This window comes from Rhinatrema bivittatum, chromosome 13 (genome assembly GCF_901001135.1).
Source record: "Rhinatrema bivittatum chromosome 13, aRhiBiv1.1, whole genome shotgun sequence".
Lineage (NCBI taxonomy): Eukaryota > Metazoa > Chordata > Amphibia > Gymnophiona > Rhinatrematidae > Rhinatrema > Rhinatrema bivittatum.
Genome location: NC_042627.1, coordinates 7458782 through 7485871, shown reverse-complemented (window position 1 = coordinate 7485871; position 27090 = coordinate 7458782). Strand labels below are relative to the sequence as shown.

Sequence of the window (27090 nt, the reverse complement as noted above, 5' to 3'; positions counted from 1 at the left end):
TTTTTTTTTTTTTTTTAACTTTTTCTTATAAATCTATTAAAATCTAAATCCTTAACTCCACCTAAAGCATTCGGCACTTTATCCAGCGTTCAAAAAGTTACCCAGCATGGACCATGTTTCGGCCGACAGACCTTCATTTGGGGAAACTTTATTGATTAATTTCCAACTAAATGCCATCAACAATGCTCTCATAGCCGAGGTAGCGGACAATCTCTCTACTGAAGAACCGTAAGAAGTTAATGGCGCCGTAGACTTCAAGAATTGTAAATCAAGCACTTTGTTCTGATACCGTCTCCCTCGTTTGGGTGATGGTTCAATGAATTATATTGTTACAAACTCAAACTGGTTATTCCCCCCTCTCTAGTGGTGGATTTAGGGAGGAGTTGCTTCTGAGTTTGTGATTTTACAAATACATTGCACCCCTGTCAGCAGCAGAGAGAGGGCTGAACCTGCCAGATAGGTTTTGTTTTATCCAAATTACTGTGCAGTGTTATTCCTGAGCTCGCTCTCTCTTTTCCCCAGGGATGAAATTCAACTGAAGACCTCCCATAGCAAATCCAATGGGCAGCCCAAGACTCTGGGACCTTCCTCTTCCCCGTCCCCACCCCCCCTCAGCCCAACCAGGGGAGCTGGAGGGGTGAAGAAGGTGTCTGGCGTGGGAGGGACCACCTACGAGATTTCCGTATGAGATCCAGAATCCTCTCAACTTTGTTTTTTCTCTCTTTTTTTTTTTTTTTTAAATACCGCCAGATGTGCAAGGACTGGTGCTGCTGCCAGTGCAATGTGCACCGAGGACCCAGCTCACGCTTTTGTATGTTTTCTTCAGTCAGAACTCAGCCAGTGGAGGAGGGCTGGATACTGAAGCCAACGAGGGACTGCGGTGGCCTGTGGTGTCACACGAGCTTAGGCGCTGGGGGTCTGTGCAGCCCCCCCCTCCAATCCCACTAATGCTGGAGAGAGGGGGGCCTCACTCTGTGCAATCATTCACATGCCGCATGGCCAAGGGAAAACTTTTTTTTTTCCTCCTTAAATAACTTCTCCCCTTTTCAGCATTTCAGGTGTCTGTATATTTTGTGTGTTGAAATTCCTGGCAGGAAAAAAGGGTAAAATCCCCCCCCCCCCCAAGACATAATTCAAAATGTTTGGCCCTTCTGCTGCTGGGGGAGACGCTTGCACAGATATCACGAATGATAGGAGCAGTGTCATCATTTGTGAGAGCTCGAGCCTTGGGTTTTAATTCAGGAATGGCTTTCTTCTGCCCCCCCCTTACGGAGAGAGATTTAAGTGGAGGAGCTACCCTACCTTGTTGGTGGCAAAGGGCAGCCTGTAATTGAAGATATTCTGGCTGTCTCCCTTAGCTAACCTCAGGTCCCTCCCCACACCCCCACCAGGGCTGGCCACAGCACTGGAACAAGAGGGGGAAGAGCCAGTACTAGACATTTATGTACAAAAAGATTCTCACTACTGCTTCATTTTACTTCTTGTCCTTTTGTTACTCAGATGGTAGCAGCTGTCTATAAAGAAAGAGAAAGTGTACACCTGAAAAAGCAATATATTCACATTGGATGCCAAAAAAAAGGAAAAAAATCCCCCACATCTTGTACCTGTACCACTGCTTCTATTCCTAGAAGGACTCCTGGTAATCGATCCATGGGAGAGGGCTGAACGACAGGGGATGGTATTTTTATTATAATTATCCATTTTAAACCAACAAGGAAGGGAAAAAAAAAATATATATATATATATATAAATTGGGCGAGTGCGGTAGTGTTTTTGTAACAGGAAGCTAGTCCCACCTCCTAAACTTCAGCATCTGCTGCAGTGGGTAACAGGGAACCCGACTGCTACAATTACCACCAGCACTAAAACTACAAAATAGTCCTCTGGAGGGAGTTGTTTTCAAAAGCCTATTTTTTAAATGTAAAATTTATAATAAAAAAAAAAGTGTTCATTTGTCCAGGCTGCAGTCTGTCTCACCCATGTTCAGTTTCAGCTGAGCCGATGGCTGTGAGGGCCTGTATTCCTCACATCAATGGAGAGGGGGGAATAGACCCCCGTGCACATGCCCCAGCCTGCTTTATCACCAAACACGGCCGGAGCAAGAAAACGTCACACATACAGCTGCAAGGCCCTGCTGCCCCCTGTAAGGGTAGTGTTGTGCTAGGGGGCACAGGTTCTCTGCTTTTCCTCCTCCGCTGCTGGGTTTCTTCTCGTGCCTCTGCTCCTGGCTGGGAGGGCTCTAGCGCAGGCTGCTGCTGCTGCTGGCCTGGGAGCTGCCAACGCCTGGGTGGTCTGGGCTGTGCCGGTTCTGGGAGGGGAAAAGCACTGACGTGAGAGTCACATACATGAACGCTGTGCCAGGCAGGGGGTTTCCCTTCCGTCTAGCTCCTCTGCACTTCTAGCTCCGTTTGAACCAGAGCTGAAATCTGCTATTGTGAACCTTCATTCCCTCATCGGAGTATTGCAGTGCTAGGCCCATGCACTAGGACTTTTTTCCCAACCCTGTAATGAGGACTAAATCTAGTTATTAAATGCCCCTCCGTCAGCAAGGACCATTATCCTTCTGCCCTCTTCCGCCAGGGGCTGTGAACGCTGCCTCTGCAGCAGCAGTCTGGGGGAACAGAGCCAGCAATGAGCCAGTCCTAGATGCCCAAAGTTTGAAAGCAGAGCCATCCAACCCCCTACCTTCTTTTTCTTCTTTTCTTTCTTCTTTTTCTTCCGCTCAGGGTCCTCCTCTTTCTTCTTCTTTTTCTTCTTGTGATCCGAGTCAGAAGGTGTCTCTGAGGAACAGAATAAATGAAAGCGGGAATGAGAGCTCCTAGAAATCCCCTGCTTCCTTTTAAGAGAAAGTGTGTGGCAGCAGGAGCTCATTTCCACCGGTTCAGGGCAAGGCCGAGAGCATGGCCTCCCCCCGCAGGGTGGTGAATATTCCCTACCTTGGAAGAGAGTTGCCCATTCCTCACCTGGTGGTAGAGGGTCTTGCGTGCGACTCTGCTTGTGCTTGTGTTTGTTCTTTTTCTTGGGGGGCTGGATGTGCATCAGACGACATTGCTCTGGCAGCTGAGGAAAGGAAAAGAGAAGCTTTAGACCCCCAACAGTACCTTGCCCCACGTCGGATTTATTATTAAAGACTCTCTCACCAAATAGCAGAAAGCTTTAGATAGCAGATTGCCATTGAGTCTGCTCCCTTAGAAAGCATCTGTACGAGCAAATCACCGCAAGCTTTCCCTTTACGTTCTGGGGGGAAGTCACCGCTACGTACCGGGCCAGCGTGCAGTCTGAATCCCGTCAGCATGGTACCAGTAAGAGGATTGAAGGAGTTGCCACAGATTGGGGGTTTCTCAATTAGAGACCGGAGGCTGCTACTGTCGTGAGACCCTGGCATGTCTATCATTCCTAGGAAAGAGAGCAAGATTACAAACATTGCCAAAATAAATGGAAGGAAGGTGATTTGAGATAGGATCAGAGAGATAGGCAAGACTGTGAACTGAAAAGCCAGAAGGGACAAAAGTGGGCAGCGGGGTAGAGGAATAAAAGCAGGATGTAGGTTAAGCACATTCTAGTTGGGATAAACAAAGATGAAATGCCTGGACTGTTAAAAAAAAAAAATTCCTAAATTAAACAAACATCTGTTTTCAGAACTGAGTTGGTAACTATGCAATTGCCATATGTAATAGGTGAGTACTTACTATATAGCTCATTAGTGTGTTGAGATTTCTCTTTGTGAGTACTTAAACTTAGTTTAGTCTAACCTGTTAATTTCTTTTCCTTGAATCCTGCTACAGCAGTCCAGATGCATGTGTTATCACTGTCTACTACCAGATGGAGATACAAGATGCACTCTGTTTCCCTGACATTATTGCCAGTGTCATCAAAAGCCCATATCCTTATGTTAAAGCAATGGAAGTTAAAATCTACCCCCAAAAGCTATTCAAGGTAGTCCCCTCTAAACCCCAATGAGAATAGAAGGGTAATTTTCTTTTCTTTAGACCAGACAAATGAATTAAGTACCAGTGGGTTATGCACTTCTACCAGCAGATGGAGACAGCAAAGCTGACATGACAGTATATATATATACTCCTGCAGCGACATCAATCTACCAGTAGTCTCTTCAAAAGCCTACTGTGGACAGACTAGCCAAAACTTGATTAATAACAGAAAACTATTTCAGTACTCAGCCAACGCATATATAAACACTAGTCTAGGGACTGGACTAGCACTTACTAGCAACCCTGAAACACGTAATCATCCTGGAGGACCATAGCATAATCATATGGGAAGCTGAATTCATCTTAGTCTAAGAAAAGGGAATGATCAGGTATGTAGAATGAACAGCTTGGCAAGTTTCCCGTGGATAGCAGGGCTGAATTAGCCATGCTATCATGGGAACTGTCCTTCAGAAGTAGAATACAGAGCTTTCCCGCGCAGCAGAAGAGATTCTCCTCAGTCTCTTCGCACGCGGGGCTTCGTGGTTCTCCTCAGCCACAGAGAGAATGACTACTCCAAGACCCTCCGGGTTCAAAAAATGTACATGCGGAAAGATCATGTCCATCACCAATGGACATGATCTATCTGTGCCTGGGGCCTAATCATATTCAGGCCTCATGCCCTCAGTGCGGCTGGATGTCTCTGCGAGCTCAGAAGATTCAGCAACTTAAAATAGCGACAGCTGAATCACGTGGCCCACCTTCAGAGGCCCATTCCTCTGAGCCAGTGAAGGAATCCGGCCTGAAGGTAAGACTGTCAGCGTCTGTCGATCCCCACACCCCTAGGACTGGGGGTTTGGAAGGCCGCAAGTCCGAGGACAAACAGTGCCATAAGGCCTCAAAAAAGTACAGGGAACTGTCCCTGCCTCGATCGCCAGCGTTGGAGGGGCTCCTCACGGTAGAGAAACTATCAAAGACAGGGGACGCTGAGTCGCACAAACGACGCGACACTTCTAAAATGCCTCGAAGCTTGGTACTGCCTGCGCCAGAGTCAACAGCGAAGAAGATACCCTCGACGCCAAGATAGACACAAACCGCCAAAATACTCCACTAGCATCGACAGACGCATGCATCTGGGCACTGGAACCACAGCCCTAAGATTGAGGAACCTTGACAACGTATGTTCCACCACCTGCCTCTTCTGCGGGGAGTGGTAAGGAAACACCATGAACACACCCCGTGCAACTTCAGTGCACAGCCATCTCGTATCACCTCCAAGACCCACTGGTCTTATGTGATTTCAACCTATCTCTGATGAGAGAGAGGCAACCCCCTATCTCTTGTTCCCCAGGGGTGGGTTGGGAGACCACTACCGGAGCCTGTGCCCACCTGGGCTGTAAGACAAAAGGATTGAGACCTACCCAAAGGCCGAGTCCTCTAAAAGTGTGCTCCTCTGTAGGGTCAAATGCTTGGATCCCCTACCTCATGATAAAGGAGCGCGGGGTCTGCTGCTTATCCTCCGGCAATCCAGGAACCAGAGACTTTCCTCACTTGGTGGCCATTTTCTCCAACTCGCTCCCAAACAAGAGCGAGCCTTCAAAGGGCAACTTTGTAAGGTTAGCCTTGGAGGTTGCATCGGTCGACCAATTTCTCAGACATAACTGATTACCTGGCCACTATTACTGAAGCCTCTGGCTGAGGCTGCTGACTCCATAACTACACTGGAATTCACTCCAGTCACTTCATTATCTGTACATTCTGCCCAAGCACTTTACAGATGTGCAAGCCAAGGAGGATGCAACCTTTGAGGCAGGCATCCTTGGGGTAGTCCTGATTTCTTCCCTCCAAAGATAATATAGACTCGGGTACTTCCCACATCTCTGGCCTGGTAAAGCAGGATAAGGAAGAAGAAATTTAGTCTCATTTCTTTTCCTTGAATCCTGCTACACTAGTGCAGTCCGCACAGGCGCAGTCAGTGGCTGCGCTGTTCTCACCAGTTATGGTGGGTCTTAACGGGTTTACTCTCGACTTATGGGTAGAATCAGGAGTATTATCCTCTGTCAAAGCTGGCCTGAATCAGCATGATACAGGTTGTCATCCAACAGTGCTGAACCCACTCTTCTCTCTTATGCTCAATAGAGCAAAGCTCTATTGAGCATGTGGTGGGAATTCGCAGATGGGCATTTCCTCTTGAATCTCCTCCGTCTTTTTTGTCCAAACTTCAGGATGGACAGCTAGGGTATATTGCTCGCAATATCTTTTCTATTTTTTAAAATTGTTTTCAGTGCCTATGCAGCACTTTAAACAGCATCTTTCAGTGAATGGTTTTAAAGACTGTATAGGTGGTAGAAAGATGTCCATTACTGACTGCCATGATCTTTTACTGCTACCTTGGACCAGACCATGACCAGTCAAGCTTATGGTGGCTACATGACCATGTTCACAGAAGTCCAGGGCCTGAAAAATGGAGGAACTGCATAAGCCTGAGGAGCCACGGTCTATCCTCCTCTTGTTTCACCAGTGAAGAGGTGAGCAGGAGCTCCTCTAAGAGAGCAGCAGTCAGCTGAGTCAGGCAAGTCCTCAGGTTCAAGCAAACCTAGGCCTCACATTTGCGCTAAAAACCCCCACCAATTTGTATTGTCCATACAGCTAATGCCCCTTCTTCCAGCACAGTCTAAGCATCAGTAGGGTCAATGCACTAAGTCCTTGATCTAACAAGAACCTGGAGCATGCAAAGCATCAATGGTCGTAGTGCTGGCATGCGCCAAGCAATTGTTGATGCAGTGTGGCCTACTCCATCAATGAAGCAGTCCGCTCCCATGCGACACTGGGCCACACTGCTACCCCCTCAGCTGTTCTCTACTTTACCACACCAGGCAACCGATACAGATTCTATATGGTCTTAACTATTTCGAGCCCTTGGGCAGGGGAGTGCCAGTCCGACAGGACCGTGACCCCCCACTGCCTTACCGAACAGAAAGGCTTCAGGTGGTCTATGAACCCACTAGAGGGCAGGATCTCCAACAGGACCCCTCTCAAGCTTGCCATCCGACATCTGCAGGGCTGTAACCACCTGTGAGATAAAGGCTATTTCTGTCTTGTACAAGGAGCACATGACCAAGAGTCCTCCCTCTCACAAGAACAATCCTACTTTTACAACAGCAAATGGACCCCCAGCAACTCCTCTGCTCTCCAATCCAGAGGAGACTTCTCTTTTGACACTGTGCTGCTTCGATGCTGAACTCCTGGAGAAGAGGGCTAGGGTAATACCCCGGACCCCAAATGCCCCTTTCCCTACCAGGTCTCTGTGTAGCATGGAAGGCCTGGTACAAAAAAAAAATAATTCAGGCAATAAGTTTTTTTTTGTTTTGGTTTTTTTTTAGAGAGGGGCGAGGACCCAGAGGGAGGCTTAAAAGCCCAGAAACAATCAACAGGGGCACTGTTGGCAGAAAACAAACCCCATGGAAAATTCAAAATGATGGTTTCCAGCTGTCATGCAGGCCTCAGCAGGGGAGAGAAAGAGCTGCTGTACCTGTTTGTCAAATCCCTGAAGAGGCCACGTTATCAACTGCTGGGGGCAGGGGGGTGAATTCTGTTAGCCGCCTCTGTCGCAAGCAAGACAAGAGCCAGCCAGCCACATTGCTGCTGTTAAGCTCCTGCAGCAGAGGCCCCGCTGGGACAGCCTGAGGGGCCACAGGGCTGAGCAGCAATATTTGGCCAAAGAGGGAAAAAAAAAAAAATCACTCAAAGCTAGGGAGTCTCCCGCTGAGTGGCGGGAGGAAGTACGGTCGCCCTCTCCTCCTGAACACAGCAGCTGAGCAGCTTATCTCCTCCTGCAGCTGAATTCACAAAGACAGCTGCCTGGCTCTACCTGCAGCCTTTTCTTTAAAACTTCACCAAGAAAGGAGGAGGCAGTCCAAGTGGAAGGGAAAAACCCACCCCTAAGGATCCCTTTCTGAGTTAACTCCCTTCCCCCTCCTGAGTTCTGCCTGGTCCTAAAGGGCACCTGGAGGAGAGCCAAGAGGACGCACTCGGCCTGGCTCAAGCCTGCTGCCATAGGGAAGCCACACTCGCTTCAGGATGGGCTTGAGCGCCTTGGAGCAAAGTTGTGAACACCTCTCACAGGCCAGGCCTAGACCCTGGGGTCCTGCTGGAGCTGCACCCTCGTAACAAGCAGTGATGGCACAGAGGGAGGGAGAGAGACGGCCTCTGTCTCACGCTGCTAGCAAGCAATGATCATGCACTTGTCTGGACTGGTGGAGCAGGAGAAGCACCAAAAAAAAAGAAGTCACTATTCCCACGCTATTTTCTACCAACAAGTGACACTTTATTTATTACATCTGGCAAAAAAGAGGGACAGGTAAGACTGTTTCATTTCCTACCATTAAGAGTTTTTAGCTATTGAACCTCATAATATTTGACTACTCATCCCCTCCCCACAATTAAAGGGACCCTAAAAGCCTTAGGCAACGAGTCAGCCATCCCTTCACCTGTCTTACCTGGTAAATCTGGAAGGAAATTGCTGAGTTTCTCCTTCACTTTCTTGCCGCAGAACTTGTTGAAGGAATGCTCCAGGTTATAGTGTGTGATGAGGTTCGTGCTCCCAGTCAGTTCAGTGGCAGCTAAATGCGAAGGAGAGAAAAGAGTAGATACATTAGACAAACGCGTGGTGCAAGTCTCAGATATACAAACCCAGTCTATATCCCCAGAGACAGAACAGCAGGAGCGAGGCATGGTTTAGCAGTGCTGTTAAACTACTATTTAGCAAGCTGAGAAATGAAACAGATTCTAGATCACATTAAATCAGAGTAAACTAATAAGATGGTGCGAAATGTAATTGAGACTTATCTACTTTTCTACAAAATGCACCAAAGCAGCACCAGACTGCAGATCCCATTTGAGCTCCAGTTCTCTCCATGCAAAAGCAGAGCAGCAGCAATCAGCCCCACAAGTGCATGAGGTGACGTGCCAGCGCTCTGAGCATGCACGGGCATGTGTGGGCATCTGCATGCGGTGACGTGCCAGCGCTCTGAGCATGCACGGGAATGTGTGGGCATCTGCATGCGGTGACGTGGCAGCGCTCTGAGCATGCACGGGCATGTGTGGGCATCTGCATGAGGTGACGTGCCAGCGCTCTGAGCATGCACGGGAATTTGTGGGCATCTGCATGAGGTGACGTGCCAGCGCTCTGAGCATGCACGGGAATGTGTGGGCATCTGCATGCGGTGACGTGCCAGCGCTCTGAGCATGCACGGGCATGTGTGGGCATCTGCATGAGGTGACGTGCCAGCGCTCTGAGCATGCACGGGCATGTGTGGGCATCTGCATGAGGTGACGTGCCAGCGCTCTGAGCATGCACGGGAATGTGTGGGCATCTGCATGCGGTGACGTGCCAGCGCTCTGAGCATGCACGGGAATGTGTGGGCATCTGCATGAGGTGACGTGCCAGCGCTCTGAGCATGCACGGGAATGTGTGGGCATCTGCATGCGGTGACGTGCCAGCGCTCTGAGCATGCACGGGCATGTGTGGGCATCTGCATGCGGTGACGTGCCAGCGCTCTGAGCATGCACGGGAATGTGTGGGCATCTGCTGGCACCCAGGTTGCTGCAGACTATTTCTGCTTGGTTGAGAGGATGCATTTTTACTGGCTCACCTAAGCTGCTCATTAAAAGTTTTGCAGTGTTTTTACTTTCTTTAAATACTTTTGCTTGCACTAATCACCTAAAAAAAAACAAACAAAAAACATTCTCTATTAAATTTGTAAACATTGAGTTTGCCATAGCTACAGCTGTTTGCAATGGCAGACAAGAAACTGGCCGTCAAAAAATATTTTTATAGAACATAAATTGCCATGCTGGGTCAGACCAAGGGTCCATCAAGCCCAGCATCCTGTTTCCAACAGAGGCCAAACCAGGTCCCAAGAACCCGGCAAAGATCTCTTTAGCAGATCCCCATGAGTGCAATCTTCCTTCCTTAGGTCTGTTGCATGCTATCCAAGCCCAGGTTCAGAAAATTCACATGCAAAGAATTAGTTCTCCATCTTCTGGAGCAGCAAAAAAAATAAAAAACTGAGGGACCAGCGCTTAAAGCAAAAAAGAGCAGAGTCCTCAGGTTAAGCCTCATGCTTGGAGAAGTCTCGAGCCACATCTCATCCCCTCTCTATTGAAAAGTCAGGGAGAAACTGCGCCCTTTAGTACCGAGCCTAATGCTGTCGGCACAACAGCCTTTATTTCTCAGCACAAAGTTCTTGTGGACGCACCAAGACTGAGGAGGAAGGATGGGACCAGCCTAATTATCACCTTCTCCTCTGCAAAGGAGAGAGATGGCTCCCGGTGTGTCAGGACTCAGGTCTCGGATATTCTTCTTGCCAAGTCGACTGCTACCACGAAGGCTGTTTTCCAGGTGATATCTCTTAGCTGGATGCTCTTAAGTGGCTTGTGTGGAGCCTTAGCACCACATCGGCACTACCTGTGTGTGCGTGTCGCTCCGCGGAGGAACCGAGCGATGTTCAGGAGGGCAGCAATGGAGGCACCTCTGATCCGCCCCCCTGTGGCAAGAAATAGCCACCACCTGCACTCTCAGGGAGCTGACCGCCAACCCCTTCTCCAGACCATCCTGTAGGAACTGCAGTACTGCTGCTGGGTCAGTGTCCCCTGGGTGCACCAGCGCTCTAATAAACTCCAGGTCCGTACATAGGCTATGGGGGTCAATCTTTTCCTTGCTGTAAGGAGCGTGGCGATTACCTTTGCGGAATATCCTCGCTGCTCGAACCTATTCCTCTCAGTAGCTATGCTGTAAGCAAGAACTGAACTGGACCTCCCATCTTAAAATCTGTCCTTGCTGTAGAAAGCCTGGTACTGGGCAAAACTTGAGTGGCTCCTCTATTCCTAATCTCCTTTGGTCCACCTACCATGGCCTTTGCTGCCAGGACTACCTGTCCCTGGTGATACCCAATTCTGTATCACAAGCGAGGGGGGAAAACACACAGAGAAGGGCTTCAGTGGGCCCTTCCTGTGCCAATGCATAGATTCCTTTTGCCCCTCGTTCCCTTCTCCTGCTGAAGAAATCGGCTGCCTTGGTATTGCGACTCTTTGCCGTCAGGTCCCAGGGGTGGTGTCCCCCGTGCTGAAACGCCTCCCCCGACAGCTCCCACTCTTCTGGGGCCCATCTCTTGTCAGCTTAAGAAGTCTGCTTGTATATTTTCCACTCCTGAAACGTGAGCTGCTGAGATGGCTTGGAGGTGGCTCCCTCCGCCCATGCCATCCCCCAATGCTATCTGTGGGCGCCTGTTGATGTACGCTACCTCTTGTTGCATTGTCCGAGAGGATCCTGACTGGGCAGCCTCCCAGCCTTGCTCTGACACGGATTAGGGCTAAGCCAGCTGCCCTGGTCTCCCGCCTGCTTATGGAGAGTTTTATCTCCCGCTGGGATCAGATCCCTTTTTCTACGGCCCCCCCCCCCTGGCTCTTATTGCTGGCAGCTGTCGTCGGGAGGGTCCAAGCTTGATCCGCTGACCAGGTTTCCCTTGTTCCTCCACCACTGGAGGCTTCCCTTTATGTGCGCCAGAAGCAGAAGCGGCTGCCCAAACTGCAGCTTCTGCGGAGCTCTGCTGGCCAGTAGGTCCTCCTGCTGCGGTCTTATGCGTGCTGGTGGCCCCTTGCATTGGGCTTCCTGGAGGATAGTAAACTTTCCACCTGCTGCTGCAAGCTGGCTCTCCTCTCTTCTGGAAGGATTAGTCTCACCCCTGCCTGTAGCGACGAGCACCCCCAGATACTTTGAACGCGATGGGGCTAAATGACTTGAATCTGTTAACTATCCAGCCCCAGGCTTCCTAGCTGTCGTATGACGCTGGTGCCGCGCTCCTTTCTTGCCTCAAGTATGGCCTTTATCAACCAGTCATCCAGGTAGGGATGGACTCTGCTTCTCTCCTTGCCCAAGGAGGCTGCTCCTAAAACCAAAACCTTTGTGAAAGTTTGCGGTGCCGTTGCCAGTCCGAACGGCAGAGCCTGGAACTGGTAGGAATGGCCTAGTACCCTCTGGAAGCTCTCCCGCAGGGGGATGTGTAGGTTCGCTTCCGTTAGATCCGAGGAGGAGAGATTTGCCTCTTCCCACTGCCGCTCTGACTGTGCGTGGGGGACTCCATCCTGATCGTGGAGTCCTCGGGGTCCGGTTTCCTCCCTTGAGGTCCAGCACTGGCTGGAAGGCTCCATCCTTTTATCTTCTTCACAGTGCCAAAGAGTAAGTACCCTTTTCTCTTTCCTGACTGGGGTAATGGTTTTGAGGGCTACTAATCTGGCCACTACTTCTTGAACTGCCCGTTTCCTCGCTCCGCTGCCCGGGGGCAGGATAAGTTGTTCTTTGATACTGCTCTTTAGCTCTGGGTAGTATCCCTCTTTTATATCATGTCTAATACCCACCCCCGCCGTAGTTACTAAAGTCCACTCATGATAGAAGCCTCGCTCTGCCTTCCACCTGAGGATGTGCTGGGTGGACCCTCGCACTGTCGTTGCAATCCTTGGGGAGCTGTCCTCGCCTGCCTTGGGTCTCTAGACCTGCGCAACCTGGCCTCCGTTTGCGCGGTGTCCCTGGGGCATGGTCTTACCCCCCTGCTCTGATGCTCCAGAGCCTCAGGGCTTTGGTTTCCAGGCCCTCTCCAAAAAAAACAATTTTCCCTTGAAGGGGAGTTTACTCAGCTTGGCCTTGGATGCTGAATCTGCGGCTCAGCTCTTGAACCAGAGGAGGCGCCTAGCCATCTTGCTTGTCACCGCCTGCTTGGCCAAGATCCTCAGCAGATCGTAGAAGGCATCGGCCACAGATGCTGGCATGGACTCTGCTTGCGCCATGGATCTGCCCTGCAGCTGGCTGTAAAGGGCAGAGCCCTTGCCGCGTATCCCCTGCAGATCGCTAACCTAGGTTAGACAGCTTGAGGTTCTTCCTAAGAAGCAGCTCTAGCCTTCTATCCGTGCGGTCCCCAAGGGCTGCACCTACCCTCTACACCAGTGTGCCCACCTTGGCGAGGGCCAGGAGCCTGTCTTTCCCCGCCGGCTCTCTTTCCATATTCTTTTTGCTCCATAGCCTTGTCTGGCTTAGCCCATTCCACTGAAATCATATCCTGATTACAGACTCTAAGGGGAATGGGTTTTGCTAACTTTAATGCCCATGTGGATAGGGTGACCTCTTGGTTTACTGTCTGTGGGCTGCTCCTGCACCAGCCCGAGGAGCGCCCAACTCCTCTGCCCATCAGTTCACCCTTCATTTCCATCCAGGCCCCATGCAGTAAGAGCACAAAAGCAGAAGAGAACTCCGCTTCCTCCAAGGCCACTGGGGAGGAGGCTGAAGCTTGAGCAGTGGCGATGGTGGCTGTTGCGGGCATTTTGGACCAGGCTGGGGGAAAGGAAATCACTGGGCCTTTGCAGCAAAATGAGCCTGCACTGTTGGGATGCGCAGCACTCAAGACACTTCTTGGCTCTCTCCATCTTACCTGCAGGCTCGGGGGGAGTTTGGGCCGCTAAACCTTCTGTTGCCAGGAACTGCAGGAGCCCGAGTGCCTGTGCGGGGGAGGAAAAAGCAACACTAGGAGGGCGGTGATCCCTGACCTGCCAGAGGCGCATCCCTGGGGAAAGCAACTGCGGGGAGGCTGTCGCCGCTGTCTATTCCTCCTGCCAAAGCAGCTCCACCTACACCATCTGCGGGAGGCAGAAAACGACCGACGCCTTCCCTGCTGAACCAGCCTACATCGGCAAAGGCCTCAGGGACGAGTTCTGGAACTTTGCCTCCAGCTGCTGGTAGGGGGGACAGAAATCACTGCAGACTGGGCTCGCAGGACAGGGAGGAAGGCCAGGGGATAGCGGCGAAGGCAAGAGAGGTTTTTGCATTGGGAAGTGGAGGATCTGGAGCAGGAAGTGGCCCTACCTTCTCTCTCTCTTCCCCTTCCCAGCCCCAGCTTTTTTTCTGTCCCCTTCCTTGGTGCAGACACCATGATTGCCCAGCCCTACCTCTCTAGCATAAAACCCATTCGACTTTACTCAATCCCATATCCTAGCCACTCCAGCACCTAACCCAACCCCTCGCCGCCGCCCCCCCCAATCATAACTCCTTCCCCCAAGCCCCTTCCTGCAGCAGCACATCCATAACTCCGCACCCCTTTGTGCTAAGCCTCTAACCTCCTCAGCAACAGGAGGATATGGGAAGGAGGCCTGCCTGCTGACTCTTCCAATGCTCTGACAAGCGTAGGCCCACTGGAGCGTGGGGTGCTAGAGCAAGGAAGGCCATGAGACCTGGGAAGGCTGCAAGTGTCCTGTCTCAGTCCTGGGGGGTCCTTAGTGAGAATGGGTGGGAGAGACATGGGGACAATCCTCTCCACAGCCACTGGCACCATTTACCGCAGCAACCAGCGAGAGTCAGCACATGTGGCACAGTCTCCGAGCCCTCCCCCTTCCATTTGCCAGCAAGTAGGACACTGTACAGCTCTGCAGTTGAAATCGGCAATCGTGCTCGTTGGAGGAGGAGAACGCAGCCCAATTGCTGCCACTCTCCTCTTCTTGCTGGGGATCAGTGGGAGAGTGGTGAGAGGGAGTTTAATCAGTAGCCATGAGACAGCACCCTTCACCGACCCAGGCTCCCTAATCTTTCACAGCAATTCTTCAGCCATTCCCAGCATTGTGGAAGCACAGGAGAGCAAGGCCCCTCTGTATAACATTCTTTCCTCTGGGAAATGTGGTTTTGACTCAAGCCACTTTTCAGGAACCAAGTTACATACTGATGACTTCCTGTATAATCGCAGTAGAGCTGTCCTGAAAGCCAAACTGGTTTGCCACCCCCCCCCCCGCTCAATAGCTTAATTTTTTTTCTCTCCTTTTTTTGACAAAGGAACAGGAGCAAACTGCTTGCTATCAGAAATGGTCTCTCTCGTGTTACACATGATTAGCCTCAGGGTTGTTGCAAAGGGTTGACAAGTATGGCAACCACCCCTTTTGAGTAAGTCTGTAAGCAGCCAAAAGCAACCCTTGCCCTGGGGGGCTGAGCCTTCATTCAGAGCTGGGGGTCCGTCCCCCAGCTTCTTGAGACTCATCCCAGTCGCTGCAACAGTCCTCAGGCTGGGGGTCCATGCACAGAGCTCTTGCCAGAACCCTAGACTCAGGGACCCTAAGACAGGCCAATAAGGGACTGGGACTCCCTCCACGGGCTATGAACACTGTCTCTACAGCATCCCAGCCAAGGAATGGAAGACCTGGCCTAGGAATCAAATCCTGAGACAGTGGACCGCCCTGCCAATAGTAAGTGTGTTTTGTTTTTTTTTATTTCACTAACTTTTTTTGCTAAAATTAACCAGGTATCCATCTCCCTCACAAATCATGATTTGGTGAAATGTTCAAGTCCACAAATTTTTTTAAGCTGTTCAAAGAGTATGCTTTATTGACTTAACAGAAATAACATTTCAAATAGTGGTGTTCCTGCGTCAGGAGGGACCACAGCTGTAGATAAAGAACATCATAAATATGGACATAGACATGGCACAGTCGACAGTCCTCAGCTAAAAAAGACAAATTACACAATATTCGTGTATAAACTGCAGCATTTCTTCATGTATCTCACTACACTGACCTCCTTTGTTTATATAATTTTGTATTTCGCATGTTACTTGTCTGGTCCCCTGATTAATATGAGTTGCTTTGGGTGATCAATTCTTTTTGCTGACTATATAAGCCATATTTTTCTGTTGTACAATTTGCCTTTTAGCTGAGGACTGTCACCTGTGCCACATCTGTATCCATATTTATTTATTTTTAACCTTTTATAGACAGTCGTATAAGAATGGACCATCACAACGGTTTACAATAAGGCACCCAATAATCATAATATAAAAGTTAACAGTGCCGTTCTAAAAAATGTGGTACAAAGTAAAAATTAAAAAAAAAAAAAAGCTAATGTCTTATATCATGCCTACACTTAAAATCTAAGTCATCTTACAAAACAATAACACCATATCTAATAATCATAAAAATACTATTAAGACTACATTTTTCAAACTAAAAGCAAATTCTCCCATAAAATCTAGCTAATCAGAATACTATATTAAAACTTTTTAGTCCACAGCCATTCTTATCTTTCCTGTTCATTACAAAATGCTTGCTTAAACAGCCATGTTTTTAGCATTCCTTTGAATGTTTTGTAATTATGTTCTTCTTTCTGATGCAGTTAAAAACATGGTCCATGTCAGGGGACTATGAGCACCAGTATTTGAAAGTTATTTTCTATTAAGCCAATAAAGTATACTTTTTCCAACAGTTTAAAACATTTTGTGAACTTGAACATTTCACCTACTCATAGTTTGTGAGCGTGACTCCATACCTGGTTTGGTTCTTTACCTACTTTGTATCTCTACAACACAAATATTATATAAGCTAGTGCGCTTGCACTGATAAAACTTTAAGTTTTTAAGCTTGCATATAAAAAGGAGTTCAAAATATCAATGCAATTACAGCAGCAAACCTAAGTATAGGAATAACTACTAATAATTTCTAAAGCACTACTCCTACACACTGTTGTACAGCTAGATACACATAAGATATAGTCTCTGCTCCATTGAGCTTACAGTCTAGTCATGACATACTAGAGCCTACAGCAATGTATTTATTCTTACTAAGATGTAAAAAGCATCCTCACAAGAGGTAGGCATTAGCCTGGATTTGAATATGGGACAGAGAAGCGTGAGCTTCAGACTCAGGAAGTCTATTCCAGGTGCAAAGCGTGGAGTTAGCAGCAGTGAACATCTAATATGAAAACAGAAACCACATCTTACCCTGAGAAAAAGTGTATTTCTATAAGACCAGTGCATGCCTTACAATTTAAAACTATATTTCTGGCTAGGCACTTTATAAAATAGCTCCTCTACCTGAATGTAATTCGCCTTGAGCTACTACTGAAAAGGCATAAGCTAAACACAAAAACTAAATCATTAACATACACAGCTTCTTCCCTTCTGCTATCCTATACATTCAGCTTTATAAAACAGGTATATTGGGTATTTCAAGAGCTCCTACAGCAAGTAATAGAAATCTCCAATCACTAAGTAAAGTTTGCTACTATGATTTCTCGAAATCTAAAGCCGCTTCCCCCGTACTTCCGATTCCCTGGGCGCCGCCATGTTTAGAGGGTTCCCACGCGAGAGGAATTCCATTGGTTCAGGTAGAATAGGCGCTATCATTTGTGACGTCACAGTTAACCTCAGCCAATCCGATCCAAAGAGCGAGAGCACGTTTTACTCCCCGCCTGCCCCGTCCTCCCGTCCCTGAAGGCAGCTCTCCGGGCTCCGATTGGCTCGGACGGGCCTCGGCTCTCCACCTTTCACCATGTCAGAGCGCCCCTCGCCGCCGATTAGCCAAGCGCACCAAAACCCGGCACGGACTCTCCGAGGCGCAGCCCTGCTGGGCCAGAAAAGGCCCTCGCTCCGGTTCGATTGGTTAGAATGACCGTTCCGCCCGTGAGTTACCGCAGCTGCCTATTGGCCCTAGCGCCCGTCCCCGCTCATGATTGGCTCCCGTACCTGGTAATTCCCGGAGGAGATAGAAGGGTCCCCCGCAGGCGGCAGCCGCTTTCCGCGCTGCCTCCTCGACACCACCCATTACAGTAGGCGGCGGCGGTAGTGGCGGGGGTCCCGGCACCGATCCGGGCCCCGAGGAAGAAGACGACGGCGGTTTCCCAGGCCCGAAGCCTAGTGTGGTAGCGGCTGCCGTAGTGGCTCCACCTGAAGCGGGTGCCGTCGGTTCGGCCTGACCCGCACCGAACAGCGCCGAAAAGTTCTCCATCATTCTTCGCCTGTAGCTTCTCCCACCCGCCAGAAGCGCACGCACCCTCGATCCTCAACTCTCGCTACACGAAATCTCCTCCCTATGGTTGGGCGTCGATAGAGCCTTGTTCCCGCCTTCCCCGTAAGTGACATCACGCAAAGCCAATCCCAGCACCCGGGCTACCTACGTTCAGGCTCCGCCCCGCACACTTTTTTTTGTCCTAGTTAGAGGAGGCATTACTTTCTCTCCCATTAGGCTGCTCAGGTGAGTTTGCCCAATAACAGATAATAACTTAAGAAATGCTCTGCTGGATCAGACGAGCCCAGAATCCTATCTCTGACCACGATCAGATTCCAAGCTGTCGTGTGACCAGCGGACGTACAGTAGCCCATCACCCCCACATCAACGGAGCAGGCTGACCCAGGCCAGACTTTTCCCTATTGCATGCATGAACTTGTAGTTCTGATTTTGTTTTATCAGAACTACAAACCTATCCATACAATGGGATAAACTAGGATTCGAACGGCTCACTAAAGATGATGTGAAGGGGCAACCCAAAGCTTGTTCCTTCTCAACCCTAGATAAACAGACTCCTAACTCTCCACATGACTGACGTTAGGATTATCCAATCACATCACTGAAAGCGGCCGACCTCCAAGGGAAAGCAAACGAAGGGGCCAGCCGAAGACGTCGCTCGATCCAATGAGAAGGACTCTCGGGGTCCGCCATTAATTGCGGGGGTGCGAGCTGGATTATTGACGCAGGATTTGTACCAATGGCCGCCACGTTGCCTAGGCGACACTAATATGCCCCGCCTCCTGGCATTGGGTTTCCTGCAGGTCTGCAAAGATGGCGGTGCTCGCGCCGCTGCTGGCTTTGCTCTATTCTGTACCGCGGCTCTCGCGCTGGCTCGCCCAGCCTTACTATCTCTTCTCGGCGCTGCTCTCCGTGGCCTTCCCGTTGATCAGGAAGGTGCCACCGCTCTGCCTGGGGCTGCCGACGCAGCGTGAGGATGGAAACCCCTGCGACTTTGACTGGGTACGGGACCAGAAAGCTTTCACGCCGCCGTGACCGCGTGCCTTCGCTTGTGTCGTCACTAACACGTAGGATAGCGGTGCATTCGTGACGTCATAAGCATGCTGGCAAAGGCACTGTTTGGTGTTTTACAATCCGTTGTGATGTCAGGAATGTATGAGATTACTATTTGCAATCCTGGAGGCCGCATCTCTAAATTTAAAGTACCAATGATGCAGCAACTTCGCTGTTAGCATTGCGACCTAAAATACTTGAATATCGAGAAGGGGGGAGAAGTGGGTATGTGTGATAGAGAGATTGAAAATATTTCAAAGATATAAACAGATTGAAAGGGAGTTATGGTATGAGACTAGAAGGGAGAAGCCTCAGGAGTAACAGCAGGATATAGAGGGTAGTGAATCTCTGGAATCCCAAAGGAATTAAGTACAGAGGATCATTAGCAGTGGGAGATCAGGTTGGGTCTGTGGTATTGCAACAGGAAGGGCTAATGGGCAGACTAGATGAACTTTGACGTCTTAATCTACTACTACTGTTGCTGCTTCTTAGCATTTCCGTACTGCTACCAGATGTATGAAGTGCTGTATAAATACTGTCATATTCTGTGGATCTGTGACACAGTACATTAGAATCAAGGACAAGCACGTCGCTCAAAATAAAACAAGGACATTAAAAAACAGATGTTTCCCAAATCACAACCTTCTATAGGAGTAATTATATAGTAATTGTTATAGTAACTACAGAAATTTGCACATTTTTTTTATCTTATATTAATTATTCTGGAATAAGTATACCATTAAACATTAAAGATTGTCTCAAAAGGAAACTAGGCAAGAAAAAGAAGTCAGATGGTGCCCCTAGGCACAAATTAATGGCATGACAGCTTGAAAAATGTTTAAGGTTAACTAATAGCAAAAACTCTCTTCTGCAGAACAAACTGGCACCTAGGAAACTTTAACCGATGTCCCTCTGCAGAAGAGTTTTCACCTCTTAAGACAACCGGTCTAGGCACAGAATTTTGTTGACTCCTTGGTCAATTGCACATGCAAAACTCCTAAAGCTATAAGCTTACAGTTTCGGAGACCTCCGGGTCCGCTCCTTGAATTGTTATTTCGTTCCGTGATGGTCCCAGGGATGGAACCCATCTACTCCACGCTATGCTAATACATGAGGGAGTCCCTGCGGGGTTCCTCCGTTTTGAAGCTTTGCTCCAATGTCGCATAAGCCACGGTTCCGCTGCGAATTGAACTGTAGATTCAGTCTTATTAAAAATCCTTGGAATTTGTCCCCCTGACGCAGCCTGACGCGAAACACGGCTGTGCCGGGGCTCTCTTAATCAACATTTGACTTTGACATTGAACCTTTGTGCACAGCTGCTGAGTGCACACATAAAATTAAAAATTGGTTTTGCTAAAGTGATATTGTCCAATATAATTAATTGCCACACATTATTCTGTTGTTGCTTATCTAAATGTGTGTGCTCCTTACTCCGCCTACCCTGTGTGTATGGTTAACTAATGACACGGCAGATTTTAAAATGCTTGATGACATCACAATGTTCCCTGGCTTCCCTGAACTAAACTGGCCTGCTTTTTAAATAGAAACAAAAGTAAAAGGGATTCTTAAGTATTGGGGGGGGGGGGCACTTCAGAAGTGTGAGCTCAGGATTGCTGGGCACTCTGCTGTTTGTGACCCAAATTTGAATGAAACTTGATGAATGGTGCAAAATTTATCAGGAGGACACAGACTCAATGATCCTATAGGAAGCTACTATGCATGTCAGCCCCTCCCCCCTTTTAATGAAGAGAGAACTGAGGTTCATTTGCTTATTGGACTGTGTTGCACACCAGCTCTCATGAGTAAAAATGTGCGTTGAACTTCAGTACACATAATCTTTACTTGCAATAAAAAAGATTTAACTCCCGATGCAGTAAAACACACGCTCAAAATGGGGGCTGGTATTGAGCGCCCGTTGTCTTATCGCAGGTGCAGCTACATCCCCTGGGCACCTGATACGGTATTTAAAAGAGAAGCAACGATAAAAAGGACACATTATTGAGCGCTACAGCTGCACAATCCTCCCTTAGTTTCTTGCATCCAGCAAGCAGCGTCTTGGGCAAAATACAGAGCAGCTATGCCTAGGGGCATTTGCAGGGCAGCCACGTGGTCATCTGTCCGCACTTTTACAAAACACTATAGATTATACCTTCAGGAAAGGGAGGAGATGAGTTTTGGGGTCTTAGAAGCAGCACTAGGGATCCCACCCAGTACAAGTACAGCAGGACGAAGAGAGAGGTTCAATTAGATCTTACCTGCTAATTGGCTTTCCTCCAGTCCTGACAGACTAGTCAGAAAGAAAAGAATAAACAGGCATGTGAATAAAGGTAGAGCGTGCTAAAGAAGTTAAGGCCTAATGAACAAGGGAGCACAGCTGAATACAAGGGCAGGCAGTCCTCTAGCACCATTTTCCTTTCGTTTTGTGATGTGCCTTGGATCCCTTACTGCAGAAAGCAGGGAACCAGTGTCCTATAATCCAGGGAAAATGCCACCCTGGGAGGACAAGGGAGAAGGCCGGGTAATGAGCTGATAAGTCTCGTTAAATTTAAAAAAAAAAGGGGGGAGGGGGATATAAGATTACAAGCAATAAGCCACACTTTGGCAAAAGACTACTGACTTCCCCTCTGCTGGGTCAGCTTTATGGTAGTGACGTCAGAGAGGAGGCTTTTGCACTCTGCCCCCACCTGCTGGCGGGAGGGAGAATGCCACAGGTTACTGGTCTGGCAGGACTGGAGGAAAGCCAATTAGCAGGTAAGACCTCACTGACCCTTCTTTACGCCGGCCTCTTCTGTTGCCATGTTAGTAGAGCACATTCACAGACCGTACCATGGTTTTTCTCTTTCCAGAGCAAGATGGAGAGTTGATGTTACTCCCCCTTACATCCTCTCCTTTCACTGTGTTGATGTAACCCATTCTCAGACTGTCCCATCTCTCTCTTCTAGAGGGAGGTAGAGATTCTGATGTTCCTTAGTGCCATTGTCATGATGAAGAACCGGCGCTCCAGTAAGTCAGAGTTTTGTACTTCTCTGTGTATTGGTTTAGTGCTCATATCCACAGCCCTGTACAGACTGAAGCCAGGATCACGTGTTTGAAAGAAACAGGCAGGACCTTTCCGGATCTGAAATCGGCTCTTGTAACGGGTTTTCAGCAAGTGCACAAAATGTGATGGAAATTAACCGTAGCTGGGGATTCACATCCCCATTCCTATGAGAAGTGCCAGGTGCAGCGTGTGGTGTTTCACAGGCCCTGGTGTGCGCTCTGCAGCTGCTTCTAAAATTCCAGTCCCTCCGTTTCCTTGTACCACATGCGAACAGACTCCCAGATTACCTCACCCTCGCTCGGTTTTATCCTTCCTGTTGGCTGTGATGTCACAGATGCAAGTCGGTCAGGTGTGAGATGATCTGTAACAACTGCTGTGAGCGTGTCCGCTGTCAGGATCTCAAGAGAGCAGCTGGGAATAGTGCGCAGTGTAGTGTGCGCAGTGTAGTGCGCGCAGGCTTGTGAAGCGTAGATCAGTTTTAAATGGCCCCAGAGCAGCTGGGATCCGAAATCTGCACGGATGGGACGCCAGCAGTAGCTCCTTTCCTCGTCTTCCTTGCCCGTCTCCTTTGTATTTCCTTGGTGTCTCTCGCGCGTTCACCTCTGTCTCTTTCTTCCCGCAGTCACCATTGAGCAGCATGTCGGAAATATCTTCATGTTCAGTAAAGTGGCCAACGCCATTCTCTTCTTCCGCCTGGATATCCGGATGGGACTGCTCTACCTCACCCTCTGTCTCAGTAAGTGACGCTCCCTCACCTTCCACCTCGGCTAAATCCTTGCCATATTTCACTTATTTGTCAGAGGCCCACATTCTGTATTCTCTGTTGAAGACCTCTCTTATGGCTTTTTTTTTTCTCTTTTTTTCCTTAGTCTTCCTAATGACCTGTAAACCTCCTCTGTACATGGGACCAGAGCATATTAAATATTTCAACGACAAGACCATTGACGTAAGTATCTTCCTCGTCGCCGCGCTGCAGTTGGTGGGGTAGATGGTTGACTTGCTTCTCCCTCTCTTTCTGTCACTTTTACACAGGAGGAGATTGAAGGGGACCGGCGAGTGACTTGGATCGTGGAGTTCTTTGCCAATTGGTCCTCAGAGTGTCAGTGCTTTGCGCCCATCTATGCTGACCTCTCTCTCAAGTGAGTCTGCGAGTGGACGCGGCAGGGGGAGGCTGGGGGACAGTAGCAGGTGGTTGTGGGATACGTCTGTGATGTCATGTCTTCCTTTTGTGATGCGTTCTTGGCGGGAGGGCTGCCCAGGAATTGTCCTCCTGCTCCTCGGGACTTCCAGTTTATTTGTAACTGGCCCTCTAGCTGGACTTACGGCATCGTGAACCTTCATATACACAACCACCTCGGGGTGGTTTTGCCGGTTTTTAACCCCCACTCCCCTGAAGCCTCACTCAGTCACTGTGACGGTACCCGACCTGGAGCCGTGGACGGCAGCTCCATCTGTGTCCCCGGTGCTTCTGCCCCCTAAGGTTGGCCAATAGTTGAGCCTTATTGGGAGGCCTTATTGAAGATGTCCGGCCCCAGACAGGCGGCGGGTGATGTAGCTTCCTCCGTTTTGCAGCTGAGGCCACTTGGGCTGGTACCTGCTCCCTGTGCAGGGAGAATTTCCCAACAGTGCTGTTGGTGGTGGCACAGGTAACTTGGATGACCTTGGCTGCACTGTGTGAAGTATCCTGTGCATCGGTGTTTGCAGGCAATAACTTTCTCCTCCTCCTACACTAGATATAACTGCGCTGGATTGAAATTTGGGAAAGTGGATGTGGGACGTTACCAAGATGTCAGCACCAAGTGAGTGAACCCCAAGCTGTGTGTGGGCGTAAACGCCACCTCCTGCTATAGACAGACGAGGGACACTGTGCGAAGCGTTGGCTAGCTTGCTTGGAAATGGGTGGTGGTGGTGGTGGGAAGATTATAGAGAGACAGCAGCTAATCTCAGGAAGCAATGCCTGGCTTTAGGATGTGAAATCTCCTCTGCTCAAAGTGCCGTTTCTTCCGTCACTTATTGTGTGCGGCAGACGTGAAGGTGCGGTTTTACTGCTAGCAGAAGAGAAACCAGGGCATTTTAATATTAACTGCTCAGGCCGGGCAGGGAAAGATTAACCTGTGGAGTATCTGCAGTGGCCATGATAACCTCCGAGAGATCAGGATTGCACTTCCCTGCCCTTTGCCTGGAGTTGCCCAGTGGCCTTAGGTTAATCTGCAGGGTCACGTAATGTACAGATGCAGGATGCAAGTCTGTGGCTTCTGATTGGACCAGGGGTGATGGGGTGGGGGCCTGACTGCAAAGTTATGTTCCTGTTTTTTAAGTCCACCCCCAAAGAGCCCGGTACCTGCCCAGACTGGGTTAGAATAGCTGATGCAATTTCATTCATTTTGAAATCGAGGCGTAAAGTTCTGTGGGCCGGTTCTGCCCGCATAGAATGAAGGGTATGTGCGTGAATTCATAATAGGCCACTAAAACTGCCCCACCCCCATATGCCTTGTCTGTTGTGCACGACCCAGTCTATGTGCGTTTTTAACTTATGCTGGAGGCGGCTGAAAGTTCATCTAAGTGCAGACGGCCACCCTGTGTGCATAACTCCTGCTTTCATGCATGTCGGTCCCAAAGAAGCTTTTGCAAATGAACGCCTAATCTGTTTGTGCACTGCCTGGATTGTATATACCCCCCAGGATAAGTGTTAGGGGAAGACTTACCGTAGCTGCTGCAAGAAGTATGGGATTTGGAGAGATGCACGTGAAAGCACTCAGCACTTGCATTTCCAGTCAGCGCTTGTTGTTGTTTTCTGCCCTTCCTGCTCCTCCTCGCAGGTACAAGGTCAGCACATCGCCCCTCACCAAGCAGTTGCCCACCCTGATCCTGTTTCAGGGCGGAAAGGAGGTTCTCCGGCGTCCGCTGATTGACAAGAAGGGACGAGCCGTATCCTGGAGCTTCTCAGAGGTACAGGGGGTGGGGAGATGGGGGAAAATGAAGGAGTCCTGGAGCTTCTCTAGGAAGGGGGTGAGGGAGGAGTCCTGGAGCTTCTCTAGGGAGGGGGTGAGAGTGGGGAAAGGAGGGAGGAGTCCTGGAGCTTCTCTAGGGAGGGGGTGAGGGAGGAGTCCTGGAGCTTCTCTAGGAAGGGGGTGAGGGAGGAGTCCCGGAGCTTCTCTAGGAAGGGGGGTGAGGGAGGAGTCCTGGAGCTTCTCTAGGGAGGGGGGTGGGGAAAATGAAGGAGTCGTCCTGTCCTGGAGCTTCTCTGAAGGACAGAGGTTGGGGAGGGATGAAGGAATGCGCTTGATCCTCAGACTTCGGTGTGGTATGGGGAACGGAAGAAGGACCCATGGGGAGAGCTTCTCTAAGGTTGGGAGGGTGGGGTAAGGAATTGGGGGAAAGAGTTGTGTCCTAAATGTTCTTTCAGGTGTGGGAGGAGGAGGAGGAGAGGAGGCTGCTGGTAAGAGGAAAGAGGTGTTGGTGGGGTTTGGCTGTGCGGCCTCTTTGTTTCTGAGGTTCAGCGTGAGGCTCACATTGAAACCCGTCCCCGATCCCTCCCTCTCCAGGAGAACGTGATACGAGAGTTTAACCTCAACGAGTTGTTCCAAAAGGCCAAGAAGCTGTGGAAGCAGCGAGAGGAGGGTGCGGTGGATCCTGTGCTGGAGGAGGACCTCGGGGCCCCAGCCCCTCTGCAGACTGGCGATGATCTTGCCAATGGAGAGAGCAAGAAGGACAAGTGACCCCCCAAGACAGATCCGTCCCTCGCTAAAAATGCTTCCAGCCCGTTACTCACAAGGAACTTTGGTAATGGGATGGATGGAGATTTATCTTTAAGGTGTTAATATTTTCATTAATCTCTCAGGTAGGACACGCAGCAGAATAAAAGCAGAGAACCGGAGAAGAGTTTAAGACGGAGACGATTTAGTCCCAGTGGAAGAAACATCCTCCTCTCCCATTCCCCTAATGCCATCAGCATTTCTAGTGTTTCTGCCCTGAGAAGTTGCCTGTGAGGAAGTTCCTGGTCAGATCTGCTCCGTTTTGCGGGTCGTAAAACCTCCTTCTGCTTGGGTAACTGCACAGGGAAAACGGAGGTGTACGCTCGGGCTGCGAGTTTGATTTATGACGTCGCTGCAGGAAATAATACATCATGAACTCTAAATTCTGTTTTCTCTGTTCCGTAACCGAGTGGGGATTTTAGTCTAGAAACGGAGCGGATCTGAGCCGCAAGCTCTCCCTGAACGTGTGACTTTTTTACCCGGAGATCTCTGAGTCGGAGGGGAACGGGAGGATCTGGGGAGGAGAGGTTCGCACCAGGATGCTCCACCTCCTTTCCAGGCCGGGCGCTGTACTCTCTTCTGGCAAGCGCAACACGGACTTGTTCAGGCTACTTGAGTATTTTATTCTCTTCCTTTTTATTATTACTTACTCACGCTATTTATTTAGATTCTCTCCTGGTCACTGTTCAGACTCGGACCCTGCCGCGTTTGCATACTTTTGCCCTCCACTCCCCCTCACAGTGACAAGAAGAGAATCTATCAATCGAGGGCAAACAGTGAGAAATAAATGATCCTTTGGTGCCTAACAACTGATTTAACCGTGACTGATTTTGTAGGGACTGTGTGGCATTTTGTGAAAGGTACTTAACATTCAAAGACCAGCAGGCCAGGAAGTAATGTGAGGACACAGCCTGTCCATGCCCTCTCTTCCAGTGCTATTCGGGACAAAGGCTGCTGGGATAGATGGCGAGAAGGGCAGTGGTGGTTTGGAACAGGTAGGCCTGAAACCCATTCAACTCCCCTCGGCACAGAGATGGACAAAGAACTGCCCCTTATCTCTTATCTGCTTGCTTTGGCTGGGTCTGTAATAAATGATCAGCTGCATCTCCTGTGTGTACGTTTGTTTGTTTCTGAGCATTTTTAGAACAGAAAATATATTTTGTAACTATAGCAATACTGGGAAGCAGACTCTCTGAAAACTCCTCAGGCACAGTTTGGGGAAGGAAGCTTGGGCTGGAAGAACCACCGGCAGCAGAGGAGCGAGCAGTGAAAGAAGAGGGAATAAATATTAGTGGGAGGTGGGGGTCTGGAGTGGAGAGAGAGAGGGAGGAGAGGCCTTGGCAGAAAAGCATGCAGTGAATGGAGGGAAAGGGCCAGTGCTTAAACCGAGGCCGTGACATGGAAGGAGGGAGTTGGAGCCGGTGAGCAGAGATGGAGTCTGAGGTAGAAGGAGGCAGAGAGCTGCTGGTGGAAGGAGGTGAGAGCGAGG

General features: G+C 49.5%; 3 protein-coding genes across 8 annotated transcripts in view; 2 read left to right on the top strand and 1 right to left on the bottom strand.

Annotated features, from left to right (window-relative positions):
* ZDHHC5 (zinc finger DHHC-type containing 5) overlaps nucleotides 1-1957 on the top strand; it is a 71792-nt gene extending 69835 nt beyond the window's left edge. For all 3 annotated transcript variants that reach the window (XM_029575839.1, XM_029575837.1, XM_029575838.1), the window contains exon 12: nucleotides 523-1957. In XM_029575839.1, the coding sequence (XP_029431699.1) occupies nucleotides 523-688 (166 nt within the window). In that variant the 3' untranslated portion in view covers nucleotides 689-1957. The remainder of the gene's footprint in view (nucleotides 1-522) is intronic.
* MED19 (mediator complex subunit 19) lies at nucleotides 1539-17851 on the bottom strand. Of its 2 annotated transcripts, none has more exons than XM_029575844.1 (6): nucleotides 17474-17851; nucleotides 8426-8548; nucleotides 3263-3396; nucleotides 2937-3060; nucleotides 2686-2780; nucleotides 1539-2308 (listed from the first exon to the last, which is right to left on the bottom strand). In XM_029575844.1, the coding sequence occupies exons 1-6, from the start codon at nucleotides 17736-17738 to the stop codon at nucleotides 2240-2242; spliced, it is 810 nt and encodes a 269-aa protein (XP_029431704.1). In that variant the 5' UTR covers nucleotides 17739-17851; the 3' UTR covers nucleotides 1539-2239. The 2 variants fall into 2 exon arrangements, with proteins under 2 accessions (XP_029431704.1, XP_029431705.1); XM_029575845.1 differs by having other exon boundaries at nucleotides 2964-3060; nucleotides 17474-17848.
* On the top strand, nucleotides 17336-26705 carry TMX2 (thioredoxin related transmembrane protein 2). 3 transcript variants are annotated; one of them, XM_029575842.1, is made up of 8 exons: nucleotides 17336-17410; nucleotides 21749-21809; nucleotides 22469-22582; nucleotides 22716-22792; nucleotides 22879-22985; nucleotides 23580-23645; nucleotides 24666-24795; nucleotides 25392-26705. In XM_029575842.1, exons 1-8 carry the CDS (start codon nucleotides 17396-17398, stop codon nucleotides 25563-25565), a joined length of 744 nt encoding a protein of 247 aa, XP_029431702.1. In that variant the 5' UTR covers nucleotides 17336-17395; the 3' UTR covers nucleotides 25566-26705. The 3 variants fall into 3 exon arrangements, with proteins under 3 accessions (XP_029431702.1, XP_029431703.1, XP_029431700.1); XM_029575840.1 differs by lacking the exon at nucleotides 17336-17410 and adding an exon at nucleotides 18567-18755; XM_029575843.1 differs by lacking the exons at nucleotides 17336-17410; nucleotides 25392-26705 and adding an exon at nucleotides 18392-18755 and having other exon boundaries at nucleotides 23580-23634; nucleotides 24666-24758.
* Nucleotides 26706-27090: the final 385 nt, after the last annotated feature.

Bases quoted from the DNA above. Each gene is read 5' to 3' on its own strand.
- MED19 (XM_029575844.1), bottom strand. From the start codon at position 17,738: ATGATGGAGAACTTTTCGGCGCTGTTCGGTGCGGGTCAGGCCGAACCG. The intron at 3,061-3,262 runs GTACGTAGCGGT...TCCTTTCCTCAG, and splicing joins TCAGACTGCACGCTGGCCCG to CTGCCAGAGCAATGTCGTCT. The intron at 2,781-2,936 runs GTAGGGAATATT...TCTGTTCCTCAG, and splicing joins ATGGGCAACTCTCTTCCAAG to AGACACCTTCTGACTCGGAT.
- TMX2 (XM_029575840.1), top strand. From the start codon at position 18,567: ATGGCGGTGCTCGCGCCGCTGCTGGCTTTGCTCTATTCTGTACCGCGG. The intron at 21,810-22,468 runs GTAAGTCAGAGT...TTCTTCCCGCAG, and splicing joins GATGAAGAACCGGCGCTCCA to TCACCATTGAGCAGCATGTC. The intron at 22,793-22,878 runs GTAAGTATCTTC...ACTTTTACACAG, and splicing joins TCAACGACAAGACCATTGAC to GAGGAGATTGAAGGGGACCG.